This window comes from Odocoileus virginianus, chromosome 13, assembly GCF_023699985.2.
Source record: "Odocoileus virginianus isolate 20LAN1187 ecotype Illinois chromosome 13, Ovbor_1.2, whole genome shotgun sequence".
In the NCBI taxonomy this organism is placed as follows: domain Eukaryota; kingdom Metazoa; phylum Chordata; class Mammalia; order Artiodactyla; family Cervidae; genus Odocoileus; species Odocoileus virginianus.
This window is the reverse complement of record NC_069686.1, coordinates 18,192,763-18,217,554: the sequence shown is the minus strand read 5'-3', so window position 1 is coordinate 18,217,554 and position 24,792 is coordinate 18,192,763. Positions and strand designations below refer to the sequence as shown.

Genomic DNA, 24,792 nt, shown 5'->3' with positions numbered 1-24,792 from the left:
ATACAAAGTTCTTAATTCCAAGTTTGAAGAGCTGTTGGTTTTATTTCATATTTTATATAATACATAACACATTTTTTCTAGTGCATTACGTGTTAACAGATTACTTATTTTTAAATGTGGCCTTTTATTCCTCTGTAAAAGTTCTTAAAATGTATAAACTTGCCCAGAGCAAAATATTTATTTGAAGATATTACAATAAATAGGTATCCTTCGAAGGCTGAAAGTTAAATATTAACTGTCTTTCAATTTTGTTGAGCTCAAATCTTTGGGTTGCTCTGTAGTCCACCAGAACTGCTACTTGAAACTTAGAATTTCAAAGAAATCTTTGAAGTACATTTGGTGCCAGATATGTGAAGTTATTTGATCATGCTTTGCAATGCCTTGTTGAGAAGACATGACATTGGGGAAAATTTTTTAAAGTTAAAATTATATATACTGTATGTGTCTTGAAGTGTTTTCTTTTAAACTGATAGTTATAAACCTCTTTATTTAAAAGTAGTGTTTCTTGACTTTTTAAAATTTGGATTAACACTACTTTTACCCATTGCTACTTTGGATTTTAATTGCCACACAACAGACATATTGGACCTATCCCTTATTATTACACTTTCTTCTTATAAGTATTGAAATTGTACAAATTCTATAAAATATGCTTAAGATCGTCTCTTCATATTAGTTAGCAATTTCAAGAGAAAATATTTGTCAAATAGTACTTTAAAAATAAGCAAAAGTAGTTCTGTCAAATGTAGTGCAGTTAACCTTGAGTATGAATGGATTGTACAGACTGGTGTACATGTTAGAAATAAGCTGTTGTGTAAAATGTTGAAGAGCTATATTTTTAAATAATAGCTCTTTTTTATAGCTATAAACAAGTTATATATAAATGTTGCTGTACCAGAGCATTGAAAATAAAACTTGTTTGTAATAAACTCCATCCCTGGTTCTCTATCATGAAATGTAACTGAATGATAATAAAGTGCTATTCATCTGCAGGTGCATTGCTTCTACTTAGTTAAAAGATGGTTGAAAGGACAGGAATTAGTAGCATGTTGTATTAGCCTTTTGTAGTGTATTTTGTCCTAAGCATCTTAATTTCCCTGTTTTGAATGCTAAGTAGTAAGGGTCTTGGTTTAGAACTAATACCCATCATGCATGTAAACGGTATGAAAGAGCTGCTTAGTAAGTTAACACAAAGTGTTCTTGTGTCAGTCCTTGTGGAAATAGATACAATACAAACATTACAGCTGAACCCACGGCAAACTCTATTAAGTAAAAACCTGGCCTCATTGTTCAGGAAAAAGTTTGAGTAGAATGCAAGCTCATTTTGTTGAATGTAATGTCAGGCTTTTAGGGACTGTATTGAGGGATAAGGTTTTGTTAAGTTGAGACCAATTCATTAAGTTTTATTGCCTGGTGAGAAGCAGTAATACTTTATTGTAAGACTTCATCAAATATTCATGGTTAAAGAGAAGTAGTAAATGTATTCAATCAAGTGGTCTTTTGGGGTTTTGAAAAGGATTATGAAGTCTGCTCAGCTGATAGTTTAACATTCATCGAGGTTGTTTAACAAGGGTAATTTTAATCTCTGAGTTTAATTTTGTTGTCCAGGCTTGTCTCTTTTTACTGTCACAAATCCAACTCTGTAAAAATTGTGTCACATTATAGGATGAGTGGATAATACATCCAGTCATATAATTTATGTATTTCCTAAGTGGGCATATTTTAAATATTATCTTAATTTTGAGTTTTGGCGTGAGGGAGTTAATGACCTGCTTGCTTATGGTGAGGTTGCCATTTGTTTGGTCAGACTCTAGCCTCACCTCACTACTGCTGGTGATCCTTTCATGTCTTGAATAATATACTCTTCTTGACACATGTAACTTAATAAGCAGCCATGTAAAATAATAAGCAGTCTTTTGTTTTGGCCAGTTCAAATTGTACTGAAGGGGTGTGGTCAGCCTTCTCTACATGATGTTAGAGATTTCTTTAGGGTTGCATTCATTCTTGTAGTTGATTTCAGGCTCCCCACCTCCTCTTTTTTAATTCTGTGTTAATAATCTTGTGTTCATCTCACATTTTTGTGGCAGTATCTTGTACACATGAAATTCATCCTTTCCCAATTTGCTGTGTTGACTTCTTTAGTTTAACAGTGAATTGAAGTTTTGTGAATTTTGTCCCTTTCAAAAAACCTAAGCATATTCGACTAGGTCAAAGTTACTAATTTCTGTGTGTGTCTTTAATCTCCATTCTTTAGGCAGATGATGTTGAGGGCAAAATTAGACAAATCATTCCACCTGGATTTTGCACAAACACAAATGATTTTCTTTCGCTGCTGGAAAAAGAAGCTGATTTCAAGCCATTTGGAACCTTACTTCACACATACTCTGTTCTCAGTCCAACAGGAGGAGAAAACTTTACCTTTCAGATTTATAAGGTAAAGATAGATCTAAATGTTCCCTTACTTTATTTGCCTGAAACTCGTATTCTGTTTTGATGTGTTATTTTCAGTGATTTATTCTAACTTCAGGAAACAAGTCTTTGTCGGCACTAAAAACAAAGATCTGTTTTGTATGTGTGTCTGTGTACACATCTTAATCTGAGACTTCTAAACATTTTCCCACAGAATAGTTTTGTATTCTGCAGACTTTCACTTACCTCTGTGATGAGTTTCACCTGACTTTTCCTGGCTTTTTCCCTAGGCTGACATGACATGTAGAGGCTTTCGAGAATATCATGAAAGGCTTCAGACCTTTTTGATGTGGTTTATTGAAACTGCTAGCTTTATTGACGTGGATGATGAAAGATGGCACTACTTTCTAGTGTAAGTACAGTTCTAAAGCAACAGTAGACCTTATTACCTCCACAAAGCCAGCATTTTAATTGTGGCAGCCCAATTATTGGGACAGTATAATGATATTTTTCCCAGGAAAGAAAAACTATTGTTTATGAGGCTTGAGTTTTCCTTCATTATGCTTTGGGAGACCTTGAGAATAGAGCCGAATTAAATGCTGTTGTCTGTTAGGGCTCTGAATGTAGGCTTAAACAGTAAAATGAGCTTTGCCTGTGTTTTCTTTTACTTGCCACCTATTCATCTTTATAATAGGCAAGTGCACTGAAGTGATGTAAAGAGGTCTGATTTATCCAAGTTGCTGCACACCAATTAAGTGAATTGTATATTCAGAACATAGCAGGTGTACCCATTGGGCCCTCACAGAGTAGCTTGCTGACACTGAAAATTCAGTCAGAGAATGGAAAAGAAAATGGACACTGCATGGGAGCGCGACTGTAATTGACCTGCTTGGCTTTCTGTTTTATCTGCAGATTTGAGAAGTATAATAAGGATGGAGCTACACTCTTTGCGACCGTAGGCTACATGACAGTCTATAATTACTATGTGTACCCAGACAAAACCCGGCCACGTGTAAGGTAATTGGCAGTATAACACGTGCCTTGTCTTTTATTTCAGAAGAAGGAACTGCTGAAGTTTCTAATACTTATTATAATAGTGTTGATTTGTTTTAAAAAATCACCATTATTCATTGGCTGTGTACTGATTTATTTCATTGTTCCTTTTGAAACAGTTTGGAAGATTAAATGTTTACAATTTTGAGTGTCTCAGTGATTTTTGGAATTCTTAAAGATGGATTAAAAAAAACTACACAAACTTTAAAATGTTTGTATTACTGTAGTGATTTGCAATCTGTACACTGGTCAGGTTGTAATATTTTAATATAATTTCTTTACTATAGTCAAATGCTGATATTGACTCCATTTCAAGGTCAAGGCCATGGTGCTCAACTTCTTGAAACAGTTCATAGATACTACATTGCATCTCCTTCTGTTCTTGATATTACAGGTATGTAAATTTTGTTACTGAAAGAGCGTTTCTAAATCTCTTCTTTACTAATTTTGATTTTGTCAGAAATAACTTTTATTTTAAATAGCAGCAGTCTCCTGTGGTCTTTGGAACTGTTTAAAGATGACTTAAGTTTCATTTTAAATCATAAGCCTTTGTGGAATTGGATTGTATCTCTGAGTATGAAGTGCTTAATTAGTTGAACAAATTGAAGATAATGAACTGAATGTAAAATGGGAAATCTTGGTCAGGAATATGTATGTTGCAAGTATGGTATAAATATTTGTTCAGTCTATTTCTCAAGCATTTTATAAAGTTGATTTATCTTTTCATCTAACTTTATTGCTACTGTTAAATGATTTGGAAACTTGGGAGATAAAGAAGTAATTACTAAAAGTTAGTTTATATCAAAAGTTATAAATTGACACTTTCACTAGTTTAGTGACTTGTAAAATTATAGAAACTTTACACAATAACACTTCTTTTTAGCTAAGCTGAAAGTTGTTTAGCTTCTGTTTACTTATAGAGCTTGGACTTGGTACTACATGAGGGACTTCTTGGTGATTTTAGTCTGGAGATTAGGGTTTCCATAAGTAGTCTTTGTCCTCTCTAGTGGGTAATGTGCCAGCAGGGGTTGTTTCTGTGAAGCCTCTTAACCACTTTCTTCTGTCTACTCCAACCAATAAAGTCCTTGATACTTAGCGCCAATTAGCAGATAAAGAATTTTATTTCTTAAATCTCAGTGAAGAGTCATCAATAATGGTAGCCTTTATTCATTGCAAACTGAAGTCTCTAAAGAGAAAATGCTGAACATGTTAGAGGACTTCTGAATTTGAAAACTGGGTATCGGCCTTTATTTTCAGTGTTAACATTTCTTAGCAAATTACTAAAAATGACTGGTACATTTGTTCTCATTAAGATATTTCTCCTAGATTTCCATACTCAGCCTTTTTAAAACAAGGACAGCGTTTTCTCTCTTTGGTGGTTTCGGTTGTGTATAGATCCATTATTTTGCACATTTTAAAAGCTTTTTGGATCTTTTGCAGGCTCCGGATTTCCCTTTGCAACCCAGAATATTCCTTATATTGAGACGGCCATTTGCTTAATTGACATATAGCCAGATATAGTAAAAATTAAAACCTAGCCATTGATGGCCTGTGTTACAGGATAAGTTTTTGTGGTATAATTGTCACCCATTTTCTTTTTTTAGCACTTTTTTTTAGCACATTATGCCTCATGACTTGCAGGATCTTACTTCCCAGACCAGGGATTGAACTTTGGCCCTGGCAGTGACAGTGTCGAGTCCTAACAACTGAACCGCCAGAGAATTCCCTTTTTTTAGCACTTAAAGTAAAGTACTGGAAAACAGTTCTTTATATCATGTGCCATTTTCCTTTTGAGGATGTCAGTATCATAAGATATTTTATGATTTTAACACATCTTGGTTATATGATCTTACATATAGAATCAATGATTTATTTCTTCCAGAATTGCAAAGAGAGTAGCGTTTGACAGTAGAAATTCATCCTGGATTATTTTCAGTGTTACTAACCTATCAGTGTATATTAAGAGTTAATTAAATCTGTTCTTTAAATATTCCTTGTAGTACTGGAATATGTTACATGTCTTTTTAGAATTTTATCTGTAAATTTTTTATAATATGAAGAGTTAAAAGTTTTCTTTTAATGGTAGAAGAGTATTAATGTTGGTAGATGATGTGTTTACCTTGGGGGAAAAAACTCAAGTTTTGAGCCCATGTATCACTATCAATTTATATCCAAGCAAATTTCATCTTTTAAATGCATCACTTACAAATGCATCACTTATGTAGCATAGAAACAAAGCAATTGAAGGATGTCACAGATTAATGGTGTTACCATTTAGGTTCATTTTCAGGCTGACACCTTTAGTTAAAGTGCTTAAAGATGGAGTGGTGACTTGGCCACTTATACTAAAATTAAGCTACAAACAAAATATTGTTAGTCTATAATGGCTTATTTAAACATGAGTGGAAATTTTTTTTACACAAGTTTTTAATTTATGTGAAAATTACAGAGAAGAATGTGGTGTGAGTTTTTTTAGATTCTTCTCAACTGTATTTCTCTTACCTTTGATGTGTTTTCCCCTAAAATTCTGGGGGGATATAAGTTACTTAAGTTACTTAAGCTTTCACCCATACTAAATTTTATTTTATATTGATATTAGCAACACAGTTCGTTTTTTCCAAACCAATTCAGAAAGAGGTAGACTTGGATAAGCATGTGTGTCACTATTAGCACTTAAAAAAATTTTTTTTCAAGAGATGCTTGCTTAAGAGTTTGTTGCCAAGAAGGAAATGGCAACCCACTCCAGTACTCTTGCCTGGAAAAGTCCATGGACAGAGGAGTCTGGCAGGCTGAAGTCCATGGGATTACATGACTGAGCATGTGTGCATGATGGTGGAGGGAGATGGGTTGGTAGCAATAAAGTGGTAGAACTAAAAAAAAGAAAAAGAGTTTGTCGCTTAGTAGAGATTTAATTAAAGCAGCTTTACTGAGGTATGATCTCCATACCATTAAATTCACCATTTTAGGTGTATATACAGTCCAGTATTTTTAGTATACTTGCCTAGTTCTGTGGCCTGTTTCAGAATATCTCTGTCGCCATAAAAAGATTCCCTCGTGTCCACTTGCAGTCAGTCCCCATCCCCAGTCTCCATCCCCAGTCTCTTGTATTGAGATCTGTGATCCTTTTTGAGGTAAAGTTTGCATTAAGTGAGGAAAGTTTCTAAATTAATCTTCTTTACGTGTGATCATACAGTTTTTCCAGCAGTTTGCTAAAAAGACTATCCTTTCCTTTGTTGAATTGCCTTGGTACCTTTGTTCAAAATAGGTTGACCATAAACGTAAAGATTTGTTTCTGAACTCTCTAATCATCTGTGTCTGTAGTGCTGCTGGAACCATACTGTCTTGATATTTTTATTGTAGTTTTATTACTGAGGTTTTGTGTGTGTGTGTGTGCGTGTGTTTTGCCTTAACAGTAATGTCAAGTTTAGCCTGTTAAATGCATAAGTTGAATTTGTGGAGCCTGTTTTGCCGGGGGGCTGTAAACTAAGCAGACATTTCTTCAAACAATTGAGTAGAGTTAGAAATGGGTACTGGCCTTGGCCAGGTGAGTGGGAATCGAGCAGAGACGAGGGACTTCAGAGACCCAGAGGCACACACTCCCAGAAGACAGTCCTGCTCTCAGTGACATCTAGACGACACAGACTAGGGCTGGTTGCTGCAAGCTCAGCATCAGTGGACCATGGGTTTGTTGATCTCCTTGGGACTCAAATACTGCCTCACCCAGCCTTTGTGGCCTTGCTTTTGCTCTCTTTGGGCGTCATGGCTCCAGTGGTAGCAGAGCCTTGATCTTTATGTTGAGTTTTGAAATCAGGAAATGAAAGTCCGTTGTGTTCTTTTCCAGAATTGTTTTGGTGTGTTTTCATTAAAATTTTTGTTTGTTTTCTATGTCATTGATTTCCACTTTAACTTTTATTATTTTCTTCTTATTGCTTTGAGATTAATTTACTCTTTCTAGTTAAGATTGAACTTAGGTTATTGATTTGATGTCCTTTTTTTCTAATAATATAGCTATATAAATAATTAATACTTAAATATTATTATATAAATACAAGTACTGGTGATAATATAAATTTTCATAAAGTGTGCTTTCATTTTATTCAGTTCACGTTGAAGTTTGATTATGATGTATTTAGATATGTAACACTATGTTTTTCCTAGTTGAAGCTTATTGAGCTTCTTGGATGTATAGATAAAAATTTTTTCATCAAATTTGGGAAGTTTTTGGCCAGGATTTCCTCAGCTGTTCTCTCTCTTCCCTTTCTTTGAGACACACATTACAGTTACGTTGGTATACTTGAATGGTTTTAATTTAGGTTTGTGTCAGTCCATTTTACATTTTATAAAGCTGCAGAGTACAAGTGAGGAAAACAAGGAGGTTATTGTAATTGTTGGAAAAAAAACAAACACTGGTGGCAACACATAGGAGAAGAATCAGAATGTCCTTCATGTTTCTGGGTGACTTGCATAACTGCATGATGTGACCAGATTAATAAAGAAAAGACTGAAGAATTAGACAAAGTAACTAATTACAGTGTTATGTTTATTTGGTGATTTTCTGTAGGTCTACATTTGTTATTTGGTTTACTGTTGATTTCATTTTCTGTGTATTCCTAATCACAATTTCATACCAAACTGATGCCGTGACAGAATTTCACTTTACCACCTGAAAGCCATAGTCATATAATGTTACTTAATAATTACGTGTATATGAAGTGCTGCATAGAAGTATAAAGACAGTATTTAGTACATATAGATTGAATGAATGACTGACTCAATCATAAAACTACCTTTAGCTCAGACTCTTTTTTTAATACAAATTTTATTGTGATATAGTTAACATGTCATACAGCCCTCTTATTTAAAGTGTACAGTGTTTCAAAAACACGTTTACAGTGTAACCATCACCGTAACCTAATTTTGGAGTATTTCATTCTCCCAAAAAGAAACTCAGTACTCATTAGCAGTCACTTCTTTCCTCTTCTTTCCCTACCCTTTCAACCCCCCACCAGTGCTGCATAGCCATTAATCTACTTTTTGTCTCTATAGATTTGCCTATTTTGGACATTGGAATTGTACAATAAAATGACTGACTTCTTTCACTTGGCATAATGTTTTCAAGATTCACCCTTGTAGCATCCATTAGTACTTTATTGCCAAAACTATTCCATTGTATGGATATACTACATTTTATTTATCCATTCATCAGTTGATGGACATTTGGGTTGTTTCCACTTTTTGGCTCTTCAAAATAATGCTTTTATGACTATTTGTGTACAAATTTTTGTGTGGACTTGTGTTTTCATATCTCTTGGGTACACGTATACCTAAGAGTGGACATGGTGGAAAATCTGGTAACTCTGTTTCCCCTTTTAAAGAAACACCAGAAAACAAAACAAACAAAAAAGAAACACCAGACTGTTTTCCAAAGTGCCTGTGTCATTTTATATTTCCACCAGGAAGTACATGAGGATTTCAGTTTATCCACATCCTTGCTGATTCTTGTTATTATCTTTTTTATTTTAGTCATCCTAGTGGACAAGAAATGGTATTTCATTATGTTTTTGATTTGCATTTCCCTATGGCTAATAATGTTGGACATCCTTTCATGTGCTTATTGTGTGTATTTATATCTTCTTGAGAAATTCCTATTTAGATTCTTTGCCCATTTTCTAATTGGGTGGTGCATGTTTGACCTTTTCTTATTGAATTACAAAGTTTTTTATATAGAAAGTCTGGTTAAAGTTACATGTCATATATATGACTTGCGAATATTTTACGCCATTCTGTAAGTTATCTTGTCATTTTCTTAAAGGTTATTACTTGAAGCACAAAAGTTATAAATTTTTATATAGCCCTGTTTATCTACTTTTTCCTTAGTTGCTTGTCCTTCTGGTTCTGTTATCCAAGAAACCATTGCCTAACCAGACATCTTGAAGATTTACTTCTCTATTTTCGTTTAGGTCTATGATCTATTTTGAGTTAATTTTTGTGTATTGTGTGAGGAAAGGGGGGCCAACCAACTTCATTCTTTTTGCTTATGGAGATCCAGTTGTCCAAGTGCCATTTGTTAAAAGACTATTGTTTCCCTCATTGAATTGTCAAGGCACCCTTCTCAGAAATTAATAGGCCAAAAAAAAAAAAAAAGAAATTAATGGGCCAAAAATGTATGGGTTTATTTTAAACTCTCAACTCAGTCCCATTGACCTACATGTCCATCTTTATACTAGTATCACAGTCTTGATTACTGTAGCTTTGGAGTAAATTCTGAAATCAGGAAATGTGAGTCCTCTATCTTTTGTTCTTTTTTCAAGGTTGTTTTGGCTATTCTCATTTCCTTGCATATCATTTTAGGATGAGTTTGTTAATTTCTGCAATAAAAAAAAAGCCGGCTGGGATTTTGATAGGGATTGCATTGACTAGTTGGTAGAAAATTGATACTGTAACAACTGTTTTATGACCCATGAGCTAGCTCAGACTTCAGCATTCTTTGTTTATACCATCTACTAATTAGGGCTCAGAGAAATGACATAATTTGCCTAAAGTCCTTCATCTATGAATGCCAGAACTGGGACTCAAACTCATGTTCTCTGACTATGCAGTGTTTTTTCTACCTATTATGTTTTGGTATCTTCCTTGTCCACTATTCAGTCTAATGTAGATAACATAGACAAACATAAAGGGAGATCTATGCTATTCAGATGCAATGAAGAAAGAATCAAAATCATATTCTCTAAATGAAAAAGTGTTTTGTAAAAGGAAGAACTTTTTTTAAATTAGGTTAAAGAAGCATAGAAGACTTTGAAGTTTATTAGATTAAAATAAGGGAGTTATAAACTTAGCTTTGGAACCCTTAGCTATCAGAAAATGGCTTTTGGAATTGATTATCCAAACTTGAATCTCTTGTGTATACAGCTGCTTTAACTGAAAATAAAACTAAAGTATATATGATAACAAACTAGTCAAAAATTTATATTTGAAAAGGAGTTCTAATTTCACAAATAATATATATGTATTATTTGCAAAAGGATTGTACCTATAACTTTATTTGACAAAGATGATAGTGCTATTATTTGACTTATAATCTTTCATATTGTAATTTTTGTATTAATATAATTCATTGAAGAATATTTGCCTTTCTAAGGTTAGTGTGAATACTGAGGTTGCAGATGATGAATAGTTATGCTGGGTAAATGTTATTCTGCTTTCTTTCTTTAGCGGAAGATCCATCCAAAAGCTATGTGAAGTTGAGAGACTTTGTGCTTGTGAAGTTTTGTCAAGATTTGCCCTGTTTTTCCCGGGAAAAGTTAATGCAAGGATTCAATGAAGATATGGCAATAGAGGCTCAACAGAAGTTCAAAATAAATAAGGTATTTTTATTCTGTAGAAGGAAAACATTTAAATTTTGAAAAAAATCATTTAAGCACATAATTTAAATGTTGAAAATACATTAAGAATACATGTGTAGGAAGTAGCAGTGGTTAAGAATACAGGCCCTGGGACTTTCCTGGTGGTTCAGTAGTTAAGACCGCATTTCCACTGCAGCAGGCATGGGTTTAATCCCTGGTCAGGGAACTAAGACTAAGATCCCACGTGCCAAAAAAAAATAATAATAATACAGGCCCTGAAGCCAGATTGCCAAGGATCAAATCTGGCTTTACCACTTGCTCTTAGAGCATATACTTCCTTGTGCCTCAATTTTCTCATTAATAGAATGGAAAGATAATTGACTTCATGGCTACATTAAGTATAACAAGAAAATGATTATTTAAATTGGTAAAGTAGTTAGTGCCCCTGGAGATTATATTGATGGGAGGAGGATTAGAATAAAACATTTAACTTTCACTTTTTATACTTCTAGATGTATTTGTTTGGATTTTAAAGTAATAAATATCTTAAGGTAAGTACAGACAAATAATATAGGAATTCAGAGGAAATTATTATATTTATGTTAGCAAGAAATCAGAATATTTCATAGTGGGGATACATTTGATCTTAGCCTTGAACAAGGGGTAGGTTTTTGAATATAAAAGTATGAGGGATGAAGAGTATTCCAGTAATGAGGACTAGCACTTAGTACTGTTGACCTCCCCTCCCTTGGCTTCTAAGACACTACAGTTCCTAGTTTTTCAATTAACCACTGTGCTTATCTTTTTTGAGATACTGTCACTGGCTTCTACATTTTTGTATGCTCCGTAAATAGAATTCTTCCCCAGAGTTTTTTTATCCAATCCTCATTTCTTCTCATTCTACTTAATTCTACCTGAGAGAACTCATTTACTACATCTGCAATCCAGATTTTCCTCCTGAGATCCAAAACTATGTCAAACGTTCACTGGTCACTGACCTTCAACAAACAACTTAATTTGAATTGAAACTTTCCATCTTCTCCTGCATAAAAACACTTTAATGGGTTCATGGTTTTAAGATAAAATACAATTTTAGAAATAACTTGTATCTCAGACTGTATTAAACCTTTAATTAGCTAGAATTTATTTAATAGCACTGATTTTAAGAGAAAGAGAATATGAACACATTATTGTTGAGATTAAAGCTCCTCAGTATGGCGTACAGACAGCAGCATCATCTGGCCCGTGCCTGCTCAGCTTCCTCCCACTTTCCCATATGCTTTGGCTCTACTGAGCCTCTTGCCCTTTCCCCATTGTGCTACAACTTTACTCCTTTAATGTACCTGTGTATCAACTATTCCCTGTGCCTGATACCGCCTTCTCCTGTTTCTTCATCTTTGCCTGGCCAGGTAGTACATTTTTCAGGCTCAGTTCAGGTGTTTCTTCCAGAAAGTTCAGTATTATCTTAACCTATGTATACCTGACCTCTTCCTCACTCCCAATAAATACACAATGACAGAAATAGGAAAACTATAGGCCTACTCCTTTGGCTTCAGTGTTACCACAACTTCCTGATTTTTCTCGTATTTTTTTTTACTGTTTTTCTTTGTCTGCTCATTAACTGGCACTCTACTACAGGGTTCTGACCTCCCCCCGCCCCCACACCCCCAGCTTCACTGTGTGTTTTCCTTGGACTGTCTTAACAGTTAACCAATCTTAAGGTTTAAACTCCTGCCCTGTATACTGATATTGCTTAAATCCTTATCCTTAGTCTAGAATTTTCTTCAGATTTATACGTTCTCCTGCCTCATAACTCTCTCCTGCCCTGTGACGGCTTCACTGTCACCCCACACCCTCCTCCACAGTCAGTCCTCCTCCTCTTTATTTCTGGAATCCTTGTCCCCTCAGTAGTGCTGTTTGTGCTGTCTCAGTTACTACCATCATTTTTTGCCTCATTTAGTAACTGAACTTTCTGATTGGTCTCCTTACCCTTCTTTTGCTGCCATTTTCATGTAGCTGATTTACTCTCAGTATTTTTCATTTTGTGTCCCAGCAGTGTTAAACTACTTGTGCACGTGTGTATGTGAGACATGCACACTCGTATATGGTGGCCTCCTCTGTTTTAAGAACAGCATGCTCCCTCTCCTTTAAGATTCACTCAGGTTTTATTCCCCCAGGAATCCTTCTAACATCGTTCCCCCATTCTCAGGCTGTGCTGCCGTAATGTCCTGTGCACATTTCTATCACGAAATTAACCATACCTCATTTGTGTTACACAGTGGACCGCTTGCCTTCTTGCAGGCAGAGACTGTATCTTTTATTGCTTTTTGCCTGGCACCAAGCACAATTTCTGGCTTGTGGCAGGCATTCAATATATGATGTGTGCTTTTGGGAAAGTGTTACTATTTGTAATTTGAAATGTTCATGTTCTTCTTTGGTTTATTAGCAACATGCTAGACGGGTTTATGAAATTCTTCGACTACTGGTAACTGACATGAGTGATGCTGAACAATACAGAAGCTATAGACTGGATATTAAAAGAAGACTAATTAGCCCGTATAAGGTAGGACTTTGAAGAGTCTTAAAGATTATATTCTTGTCACTGTTGAAAATGAAGAAAAAAATCTAGCAAATGCCAATGTGTGGGAGAGTCCAAATCATTCTGCTAAATTAACTTTCACAAAAGTAAAAATATTCTTCCAGTTAGTTATAAGAATTCTGTCATAATTTTCCAGTGTAAACTATAAATGTTTCCATTCACTTAAAAACTAATCCCAAGGATAGTCTACTCATGGTCATTTTTTTCATTTGTATGCATCTTTTAAAAAACTGAATGCCCAGAATCTTCCCTAACAAATTATCTTGTTTGTTTTTTCCATTGTATATCTGTCCCCATCTTCTGCTAACATTTGCTTCCTTCTTCCTAAACGTGGCCTTGGCTGCCTTTTGTAACCCCTGTACTTGACCATAGCTGAAATCCCACCTTAGCTGCTGTTTACCTGTTTGTCATTGTTCTTGCTCCTTTACCTCCTGCTTTTTCCCATTTCCTTTATTTTCCTTTAGCTCAAAAATATTCCCCTCCTAGATCAAGTCTGGCCTCCTCATCTTTTGGCCATTATTAAGGTAGATATTGTCCATACCAACTTGTGTGGAGGAAGATTTGTGATTCTTGTTGCTGGGCAGTAATCTGATTGGATAGAATATTCATTTATTTATTCAACAACTAATTCCTGGGTGCCGCATTTGTATATACTATACCTAGAGGCTTATTATGCAGCACCATAGTTGGGAACACGAATGACAAATTTGAATCTGTCTTAAGGTTTAAGGAGAAAATCAGTTAATAATTAGTAAGTAATATATCAAGTGCATAGTTGTGACTTTTATGTTTTTTCTAAATTAATCCAAGTTTTATTTATCATAGATTCTGCTTTATAGAGCCAGTCTTTTGAATGTTAATAGTATATAGAGTCACACTACTCCTTGTTGAATCTCAACTTTTTTCCTTTATCACATCTTGTTTGCAGTGCAAATGTATTTCTTAATTTGTTATAATTCTAAAATAGCACATTCTGAATATAAAAATATTTATTTGCCTGAACTACAAATCCTTGTATCTGGAATTCATATATTTTTTTCTTCATAGTGCCATTTCATTAAGCAGTTTAATGGAATACTTAAATTTAATCAATTAATAAAATCAATTTAATTGATTTTCTAATTTAGGAACTACCATCTGCATATAACAGGTTGTAATAAATTATAACAACTATTCCCCAAAATTTGTCAGAAATAACATTTTATTCTTTATCAGTCTTTTATGTTTGTCAACTCAGAAACTTCAGAAAATTGGTAGAAATGGTACTTTCCAAAGATTTTGATCTTTAATATTAACTTGTTAGCTGGAAAATTTCTTCATGATGAATGAAATTGGGTATATAGAACAAATAATTAGATGTTAGCATGACAACATTTAAGAGTATTAAAACTTTTAGTAATTTATTAAATTATGTATCAGATACTTGTGACATTTTATATAGGCAGATGCAGCAAATAAAAGAAAATTTCTAAGTATAAATAGCAGTCATGAATTTATGCCAAATGGGGATATCTATAGCCCATGAAAGCAAGTATTGTCTACGCTTAAGAAGAATAATGATTTTTTTTATATATATTATTAAGTATCCTCACCTGTCTAGCAAGTTCACCTGATCTAAAAGACGACCAAAAACTGGTTATTAAACTATTTAAATTCTTAACAGCCAAAATCGGTATCACCATCCTTGCACTCATACAAAATATTAAATTCTTTAGATACTTGCTCAAACCCTATTTATAGTATGCTAATTTTAATGAGTTTAGTTATCCAGTATTCTGTCTCATTGAGAAAACCAAGAAATCTTGATCTGGGTTGATAGCCACAATGTGATAGAAAACCTACCACAAACTTGGTAAAAGCCTAGAAATAGTTGAACATCCTGTATGCATGGGAAGAGTTAGAAGATTTCTTTGTTGAATGTTTCCAGACGGTTTTCTCCAATTTGTCATTCCAAGCTGATACTCATATACTGTGCTGTGCTATCACAGCATTCTCAAATGCAAAATTATATTTAAGAATAAAGTAAAATTGCTTAATACTGAGTGTGACTTTGAATTTTTTAAAAGTCTTTAAAATATATGCCAAATGGGGAAAGTTTGGAATCTAGAATTTATGTTTTACTTTAACACATTTTATGATAAGAAAGTGTAACTTAGATTGTCATAAGTTATTACGGAGGAATGGAATTGTTTATTGATAGCAAAGTCCACCAATTCTGTGCTGCTTTTTTTTAAGGGCTCAAATTTTCATATCAGTTTAGTCACACTGTCCCACTAAGAAATTTTTTTGGGGTAGATATTAGAAGTAGTTATACCGTACTTTAAAAGTTCTTTAAGTACTGATAATTTATTTGTATCCGTGCCAAGAAGGGATAAAAATAATTTGTACTCATTTTAAAAACACAAAAAGAAATTCTTTAGTACAGAAGTAATTTTCAGGTGTTCAGGAAAAGATAAATTTGAACAATTTGACTAAAAAAAAGAAAAGTTGGTGCAGCTGCTTGGTTTTAGCATTTAAATTTTCATATTGTTTCATAGGTATATTTTAATTCATAATTGCTTTGCAAGTATAAAATTTAGAATCATTGTTATAATAGCATTGGATTTGGAATCAGAACACTCGATTTTGAGGTTTAGTTTTACCTTTTACAAATTGTGTTGACAATTTATTAAAATCTGGGTATTAATAAATTTAAATATATTTAAATATAAACAAATATTTTTATTTAAATGTAAATAAATTTAGTTTAAATTAGTAAACTCTAAAATGGAAGTACTTTCATAGTGAGGAACTGAAGAGAAAGAAATAAAATACAATGTGCATGTTTTTAAAGATAGCCTTTTGATAAGTCTTAGGACTTGTTACTGTCTCCACACTATTATTATTTTTAAATTCTTGCAAAAAACCTTATTTCTGTAGTTCACAAAAGAGACTGGTTGAGCAGATAGAAACTAAGGCGCTCTTAGAGGTGATGGAATTTTTGAGATATTTGTAAACCTTCTTGGAACCTCTGAAAACTAGGCAAGAAGGAAGAGTTTGTTTTTTGGACCTTTTAACACATTGTATGTGTTAAAACCAAATGTTAACATAAGTAAACTGACACTAATATCTTTAATTTTTCTGCATTAATTAAAATTATCCACAGCCTTAATCTATGAAGGAATTAACTTTCTGTTTGTTTTTGGAGGGAGAAATTTCTTCTGAGCCTATAGGAGGTCTATTCCAGTCTTATGGAGTTCTGTCTTTCAGTATTTCATTTGTACTCCCAATGTAAGTCACTTGCTGGATAAAGGTGATCCCCAATCAGTTTAAACTATTTTTTTAAGTTTTTTTTTAAAACACAGTTTAAAAGATGAATTTATAATATTTCATACATTTACAAAGCAGTATACAGTTTTAGGAATATTAAAATCAAGAAAACAAATAGCTCAAATAACTTATTTTAAAAACAACCATAGTTTACATGCTCATGAGGAACTTCTACAATAGTTTCATAGTTTTCCATAAAGCTAGTACACGTATTTTTTATTCCTAGGTACTTAGAGCTCTTGAATTTAATTCAGAGATGTACTGCCATGTCAATAAAAATTATAATAGAAATTCTGACATCCATCTGAAAAAACTGACAATGAAATTGAAGGTGGCAATGAAGGGGGAGATAAACTGGGGAAGTAAACACTCTTAAGAGATCTCTTGTTTTTCTTCAGTCAGTACGTTGTGCCCGACTCTTTGTGACCCCATGGATGCAGTACACCAGGTTCCCTGTCGTTCGCTATCTCCTGGAGTTTGCTCAGATTCATGTCCATTGAGTCAGTGATACTGTCTAACCATCTCTTCCTCTGCTGCTGCCTCTCCTTTTGGCTTCAATCTTTCCCAGTATCAGGGTCTTTCCCAATGAGTCAGCTCTTCGCATCAGGTAGCCAAAGTATTGGAGCTTCAGCTTTGGCATCAGTCTTTCCAATGAATACTCAGGGCTGATTTCCTTTAGGATTGATTGGTTTGATCTTGCAGTCCAAGGGACTCTCAGGAGTCTTCTCTAGCAACACAGTTCAAAAGCATCAGTTCTTCAGTGCTCAGCCTTCTTTATGTATGGTCCAGCTCTCATATTGTACATTTGTCAGCAAAGTGATGTCTCTCCTTTTTAGTACGGTGTCTAGTTTTGTCATAGCTTTCCTTCCAAGGAGCAAGCATCTTTTACTTTCAGGGCTGCAGTCACCATCTGCAGTGATTTTGGAGCCCAAGAAAAAAATCTGTCACTGTTTCCACTTTTTCCTCTTCTATTTGCCACGATGGGACCAGATATCATGATCTTAATTTTCTTAATGTTGAGTTTTAAAACAAGTTAGTAATTTAAAACAGTATGTCACTGACACATGATTCATTCTGTGGGTTATTTGCAGCAGAATTGATAGTTAATATTTAAGAATTAAAATGATGGTTCTGTTGTATATGAGAATTTAATATGATTGGAGGCATATTCAGGCAATGGGGTTAGATTATTTTATAAATGTTATAACTGGTTAGCAGTTTAGAAGAATAATTTTTTTTCTTATTACATAACCATGATAATTTTTGGATGCATTACCTTTTAGTTCCTGAGCTGTTTCCTTAATTTGGGTGCTGCCAAGAGGTAGTTGTGCCTCTTGGCAAAAAAAAAGTAACTTTCACAGCACAAACAAAGCATTTATTATCCACATGATTGAAGAGTAAGGAATATACTGTCCTTCCAGGCCTTGGGAGTAATAAATCTGAATTTTCATCACTTCTCTAGAACTGCTGTTCACAGTGTGATTAGAAGATCAGCAACATTGGGAATTCTCTGGTGGTCCATTGATTAAGATTGTGTACACACACACACACACACACAGACACACACACACACACACACACACACACACACTAAATCAGCAGCATTAACATCATCCAGGAGCGCTTTTTAGAACCGCACAATCTCACCCCACCCCAGACCTACTGAATGAGAAACTGCATTTTAATTTTAACAAGCTTCCCAGTTGATCTTTGTGCACATTTAAGTTGGAGAAGCACTGCATGTCTTATATTCCAAAACTATTAGGGTTTCCTTTGAGAGAGACTTACTAGTTTTTAGGATGGAGTTAAAATACTGTTTTCAGGTTGTTTTTTTTTTTTTTTTAATTGTATTTGGTAGGCAGTTATATAGGAATTCAGAATACAGACTTCTAATTAGATCATCAGGGGTTGGAGCCTGGCTTCTCGGCTTACTGCCTCTATGACAAGTTATTTAACACCTGCAGCTTTTTTTTTCTTTATCAATTGAAGAAAGTTATAGTACCTATCTCATAGTTTTTAGAATTACATGAGTTAATATATGTGATTTCTGATCTCTATATTAAAGTTAACTCTCTATTAAATGTTTAAATGAAAGAGGATATAATCTAGAGCAGTTTATCCAAAATGTACGAAAGCGAAAGTCACTCAGTCTGTCCAGCTCTGCGACCGTGGACTGTAGCCTGCCAGGCTGCTCTGTCTATGGAATTCTCCAGGTCAGAATACTGGAGTGGGTAGCTGTTTCTTCTCTAGGGTATCTTCCCGACCCAGGGATTGGACCCAGGTTTCCCGCATTGCAGGCAGATTCTTTATCGTCTGAGCCGCCAGGGAAGCCCAAGGATACTGGAGTGGGCAGCCTATCCCTTCTCCAGCGACTCTTCCTGACCCAGGAATCGAAACAGAGTCTCCTGCATTTCAGGTGGATTCTTTACCAGCTGAGCTACCAGGGGAGTCTAAAATATCTGAAAGTTTCTCTACAGTGTTTTATATAATGCAATATTGCCACACACCTAGGAATCTTGGAGTCATTCTGCATTCTTTCCCCACATCATCCAATGTTTTCTTTCCTAAATCTGTTCTGTACCTTCCATCTCTGCTCTTACTAAGCAGACTTGGTCTAGGCTTTCATCATCTCTTGAATTCTTAAACTAACTGCTAACTTGGTCCCCTCCAGTCCCATCCTCAGCATACTAACCATATTATTCTGATTGTGACCTGTCCAAAAGTTGTTATCAGCTTCTTAGGGTGGTGCAAATCTGTTTCCTGAGAAATGGTAGTTTCCTTCTCAGTGAAATGGAGAGGGTTTAATAAGATAATGTATGTCTATAGACAGTAGAGACTCAATAAATGCTAATTAATATTGTTTTTTAAAGTGTGACAGTTTTCGTCTTATCTTCCGGAAACTTTCCCAACAGTTTATGGTAAATTAATATGTGGTCCATAAATACATCGCTGGGTCAGGGAACTCAGAAATGATAGTGGCAGAAGCCGCCAGTTTGGAATTAAGATTAATGTAATTAATGATTAAATTGATGAAATAATAGCACTTAATCTCAGTTGTCTTTCTTCAGTTACAGTACCTTATTTATTAAAGAAATATTTGAGTATCTGTACTGACCAGTTCTTTATTATGCTTTGGAGAGGGGGCTGTCACTCACATACCTATATTTACCATTAATTGATACAAATTCCATGTCTTTTGGAATCTTCTTTTTAGAGGGTTGTAATTCACATTAACATTATGTTTAGGCTTCCTTAAAAATGTATGGGATAGATTTGGGCATATTCCTACTACTATTATTTTTAACACTGGAGACATATTTTTATATCAGCTTTCTTAGGCTAACCAATAATCGTGTTTGTTACTTAGAAAAAACAGAGAGACCTTGCTAAAATGAGAAAATGTCTCAGACCGGAAGAACTGACAAACCAGATGAACCAGATAGAAATAAATATGCAACATGAACAGCTGGAAGAAAGCTTTCAGGAACTTGTGGAAGATTATCGACGTGTCATTGAACGCCTCGCTCAAGAGTAGAGGTTATACTTCTCTGTACAGAAAGTTTGCAGATTTCTGTACATGTGTTGTGAAAATCAGATGATGACTTTAATTTTAAAAAATCTTGTAACATTTTGCTTACATTAAAAGTTATCTATCTTTAGTTGAATATTTTCTTTTGGAGAGATTGTATATTTTAAAATACTGTTTAGAGTTTATGAGCATATATTACATTTAAAAAGATATAGCTTCTGAAATACCACTGCAATTACTTCCCTTCTTAAATAGTGTAATAAATGCTTAGTTATGATATGTTAATGTGTACTGATATGATTCTTGAATACTTATGATTAACTTCTTCCATCTTGTTAAAAACCTTTAGGTTTTAAGCTTTTATTATTCCTCCCACACTTTGCTTCTAAGCTTTTAACACATTTCTTTAAGGTCTTCCTCGTAATCTTGGTCTTGCTATGTGATTTTTCTAAGTAGAAAATGTTCTTAAAGTAGAATTGTTTTAAATAAGCTATTAATCACTTGTTAGGAGTAGGGTGGGTAAGAGCGAGAAGGGAAACTAAATACAGCCTGAAACCTAGATGTTTGGCACCAAATATTAATTGAAGATAATTCAGAAGTTGCCATAAACATTTTATAAATAGTAAGATACAAATCAGTTAACAAAAGTCTAGTTTACACACTGTTGTTGAAATATGTAAAATGAGGTTGTGATTTAATGTAAGATTATCAAGATGTTGAAGTCTAAGAAGGGAAAAAAAAGATAAATTGCTTAATATAGTCCTTATTTTATTGAAGTAGAACTAAATAAGTTGCTTGATAGTCATTAAAAGTAAAGCCTTGATTTTTTTAACTTGTGCCAGTAAGCCAGGTATTGTATGACATCAAAAATGGGATGTAAGTTGAACTTTACTTTTTTTTTTTTTTAAGTTGAACTTTACTTTTAAAATCTGATTTGTTCAATGCTCAAGGCAAAATCCCATCTTGGACAAGCACTAACTTGTCCTTCATCAGCTCTTTTTCATCAGTAAATTCTGTCAAATACAGAAGCAAAGTGAGTAGTACCCTCTGGACACAAAATAGTTGTGGCCACCAGCATACCAATGGCACTAGAGCCGGACCCTTAAGAGTTTTGCGAATGTTTCAGTCTCATCTCAGAGGTTTATATACATAAAACTTGATTTCTGAGAGTACATACATGTACCTAAGTTATACAGATAGAATGAACCAATGCAAAGCCCTTCTGAAGCCAGATGGAAAAAATGTGTTTTCCATCTGAATTTATTATAAGATTTTAAATATTTTAATTTGGAAATTAACAATTGATGCCTAAAAATGAGCTCTGAGGAGAAAAAATCAGTACAATCTAAATAAATTATCTTTCAACATCCTTCTTTATGTAGAAACCAGAAAAAGTCAATGTGATACCAGTTTCTGTAGTTTTTTTAAAAAAACAATATTCTGTGGTTAAAGGTCTAGTTTATTAGCATTACTCTTTCAGACTTGAAAGGCTGTACTTTCATTTTGAGTTAGACGAGTAAGTCTGATATAAGATCTTTACTTAGAACAGGATAGTTAAATACCAGGATAGATACATAGAACCATGTATGAAGCCCAACGCAGCTACCTTTTGGGCTTAGTGGTCACTTCTTACACTGTGGTAGGAGCCTTCATCCCCTTTATCATCCACATACACATAGATGTACAGTATTTTATTTGCTGCCTTTACCTTTTTCCCTTCCTCCCCTCCACTACTATTTTTTCCCATTTCTTCTCCAAGTTGCATTTTCTCTACATATAATATCATGTTTCCTTTCAAAACATCAGTGAAAAACACTGATGTAAAATGAGGTTGTACTAGACTTGTCTCCAGGCTTCCTCCCTGTTCTAATATCTGTGCTTATCCTTTTTACATCTTTTCTCATCACTCGAGCTTTTCTACTCAGATGTGGGTATAGATGTAGTATATATCTAAAATAATTTTTAAAAATAAATCACAAAATTCAGTTCATACCTGAGTTACTGTATAAGAGGAAGAGAAAAACCCACTATATGTCCCTGTCTCCAAATTGCCTGGGCCTCAGCTTGCTGTACCAGAGTCTTGTCTACTCTGAAGATTTATCTGATCCACCATTATCTTGTCCACTAGAGTTTCCTCACAGCAAAGCCTTCAATGCTGTATCAAAGAAATAAAGAATCACAGACCTCAGAGGTCAAATGACTGAATTCTTCAAATTCATTCTTAAGTTCTTTTTATTAGAACTTACAAGCCAGTTTAAAAATATTAAATGCTGATTAAATAAGATACCCATACTTCTTCCAAGTGAAATTATTTTGTATTTGTATATTATCTCTGTATACATTGAACAGAGTAGCATTTTCTTTTTAACATTTCTAGTGTTTAAAATGGTTCTCAAAGATGTACAATATTTCAAGTTGAGGTTCCCATATTAAACCATTTGCCTAGATTTTTTCTTTTATTATTACAACATTCAAATGAATTAATATCTTCGTGTGTGTGTGTGTGTGTGTATACACACACATATATGTATCCATTAGGTATCCCAATTCCTGGGAAGTACAGTTAACTGAGTCAAAGGGTAGGACTATCTCCATGGTTCAGTTATGTAAACATGTCATATTTTTCAGAATGCTTTGTAAATTACAGATATTAATGTTTGTACTGATTTTAACAGAATTTCAGTGGTATGGTATGTTGGTTTTGTTGTCTCCACAGATATAAAATCTCAAATTTGTATTCCTTTTGCTTAATGGGAAAGCTGAATACTTTTCCATATTTTTGTGACATTTTTTCCCTTAGGAATAGGAATTATCCATTTCATTTTTCAAATTTGACTTTTAGGGGCTACACTCTCATTTTTATAGATAGACAACAGATCCAGAAGTTCACTTGCCTAAGGTCATACTGAATTAGTGGCAAAACCAGGACTATAATACCTGGCTTCCACTACTCCATTTCATCTTCTATCAAGTAGGCTGACCAAGTCGTAAGCATGCCAACCCCTACTAGGCTCTTCATAAGTGGTGCTTTCTTTTATTGCCATCTGGGAAATACCTCAGTTGCATGTTTGACCTAGTCACAGGACAAATACCCCAACTGTCCTCTGTTCAAAACCTTAAGTATCAGGAAAAAGGATGTTTGTTTATAATGACCGAGATTATTGGTGCCTCATTTGAAGCATGGCTTGAAGTTCCTCATTTCCTCTCAACATTTTCAGTTATTCAACATCTACAACTTTTATGTTTCCATATGCCTTTACATCTTTATTGTAATACATATTTCATTCTCCTTGTATTATGCATTGCAGTAGAGTCACACAGCACTTTGAATTTACTCCTTGACTTTAGGCAGAGCTATCTATATAAAAAGTAGTATGCACATAGTACAAAAATGTAAAAGTGCATACTGTGAAAAGTTCCTTGCCCCAAACCTTCAGAAACAACTGCTGTTTTGGGGTTTGGTGTGTTTTTTTTTTTTTTGGCTGTGCAGCGCTGCCTAGGAGATCTTAGTTCCCGGACCAGGGATTGAACCCACGCCCCCTACAGTGGAAGCACACAGTCCTAACCACTGGACCACCCGGGAAGTCCCTGAAGTTAATGGTATCTCGGAAATCATTAGAGTTATGGCTGCATGGTAGCCATTGTACAGATATGCTATAAGTTACTCTACCAGTTCCCTATTATTTAGGTTGTTTCCAGTATTTTCCATTACAAACAATGCTGCAATGCATGCACGTTCTTGTATATGTGCTGTGTGTAGAGATTAAAGTCCTAGAAATCATGACCTTTAGTCTGACCTCATTCTTACAGTGACTACACTACTGTTTACAGCAGTTAAAATTATTAACACCAACTAAGGTTACAGATGCTTGATCCTGTACCAGTCTAGAATTAGCTGTGTAAACAAGAGCATTTTGGACCTCTCCAACCATCCTCCTACACAGCTAGAAATATGAATTATCTTAAAGGCACAGTGATTTGAATACTTAGGCATAGGCCCATGACTTTCTTTTTGTCCCTTCCTTCAGTCTTGCTTAGCTCTTCTCAAACCTTATCATCCAGAAGAACTGCTCTCCAGCAGGGTTTCTCATCCTCAGGACTGTTGGCATTTTGGGCCAGATCACTGCTGTGCTGACTCACGTTCAGTCTCTTAAGTTGTGACCCCATGGACTGTAGCCCTCCAGGATCCTCTGTCCATGGGCTTTCCCAGGCAAGGATCCTGAAGTGGGCTGCTATTTCCTCGTCTAGGGGAATCTTCCCTACCAGTGATGGAACCCGCATCTCCTGCAGCGCAGGCAGAGTCTTTCCTGCTGAGCCGCCAGGGAAGCCCGCTGACCCGGGTACTGGCTGGTTACGAGCAGCTGTGGCTTCTACCCCTGGACGCCAGCAGGACTGCCCCCACCTCCAGCCGTAACAACCACGCATGTCTCCAGATCCTGCCACATGGACCCCAGAGGGGCAAAACCACCCTTGGCTGAGAACCACTGCTATATGGGATTAAATACTCATTGATTAAGCACTGACTTTTTAATAATGTAATATGAACA

General features: G+C 34.8%; 2 protein-coding genes across 5 annotated transcripts in view; one reads left to right on the top strand and one right to left on the bottom strand.

The window, feature by feature from the left end:
- The window catches only part of HAT1 (histone acetyltransferase 1), a 41,996-nt gene extending 21,615 nt beyond the window's left edge, over window positions 1-20,381 (top strand). For all 4 annotated transcript variants that reach the window (XM_020896350.2, XM_020896351.2, XM_020896352.2 and 1 more), the window contains exons 5-11: window positions 2,255-2,434; window positions 2,700-2,821; window positions 3,322-3,426; window positions 3,750-3,856; window positions 10,678-10,829; window positions 13,255-13,371; window positions 20,084-20,381. In XM_020896350.2, coding sequence (XP_020752009.1) covers window positions 2,255-2,434; window positions 2,700-2,821; window positions 3,322-3,426; window positions 3,750-3,856; window positions 10,678-10,829; window positions 13,255-13,371; window positions 20,084-20,251 — 951 coding nt within the window. In that variant the 3' untranslated portion in view covers window positions 20,252-20,381. The remainder of the gene's footprint in view (window positions 1-2,254; window positions 2,435-2,699; window positions 2,822-3,321; window positions 3,427-3,749; window positions 3,857-10,677; window positions 10,830-13,254; window positions 13,372-20,083) is intronic.
- Window positions 1-24,792, bottom strand: part of SLC25A12 (solute carrier family 25 member 12) — a 189,731-nt gene that overhangs the window by 153,710 nt on the left and 11,229 nt on the right. The window lies entirely within an intron of this gene.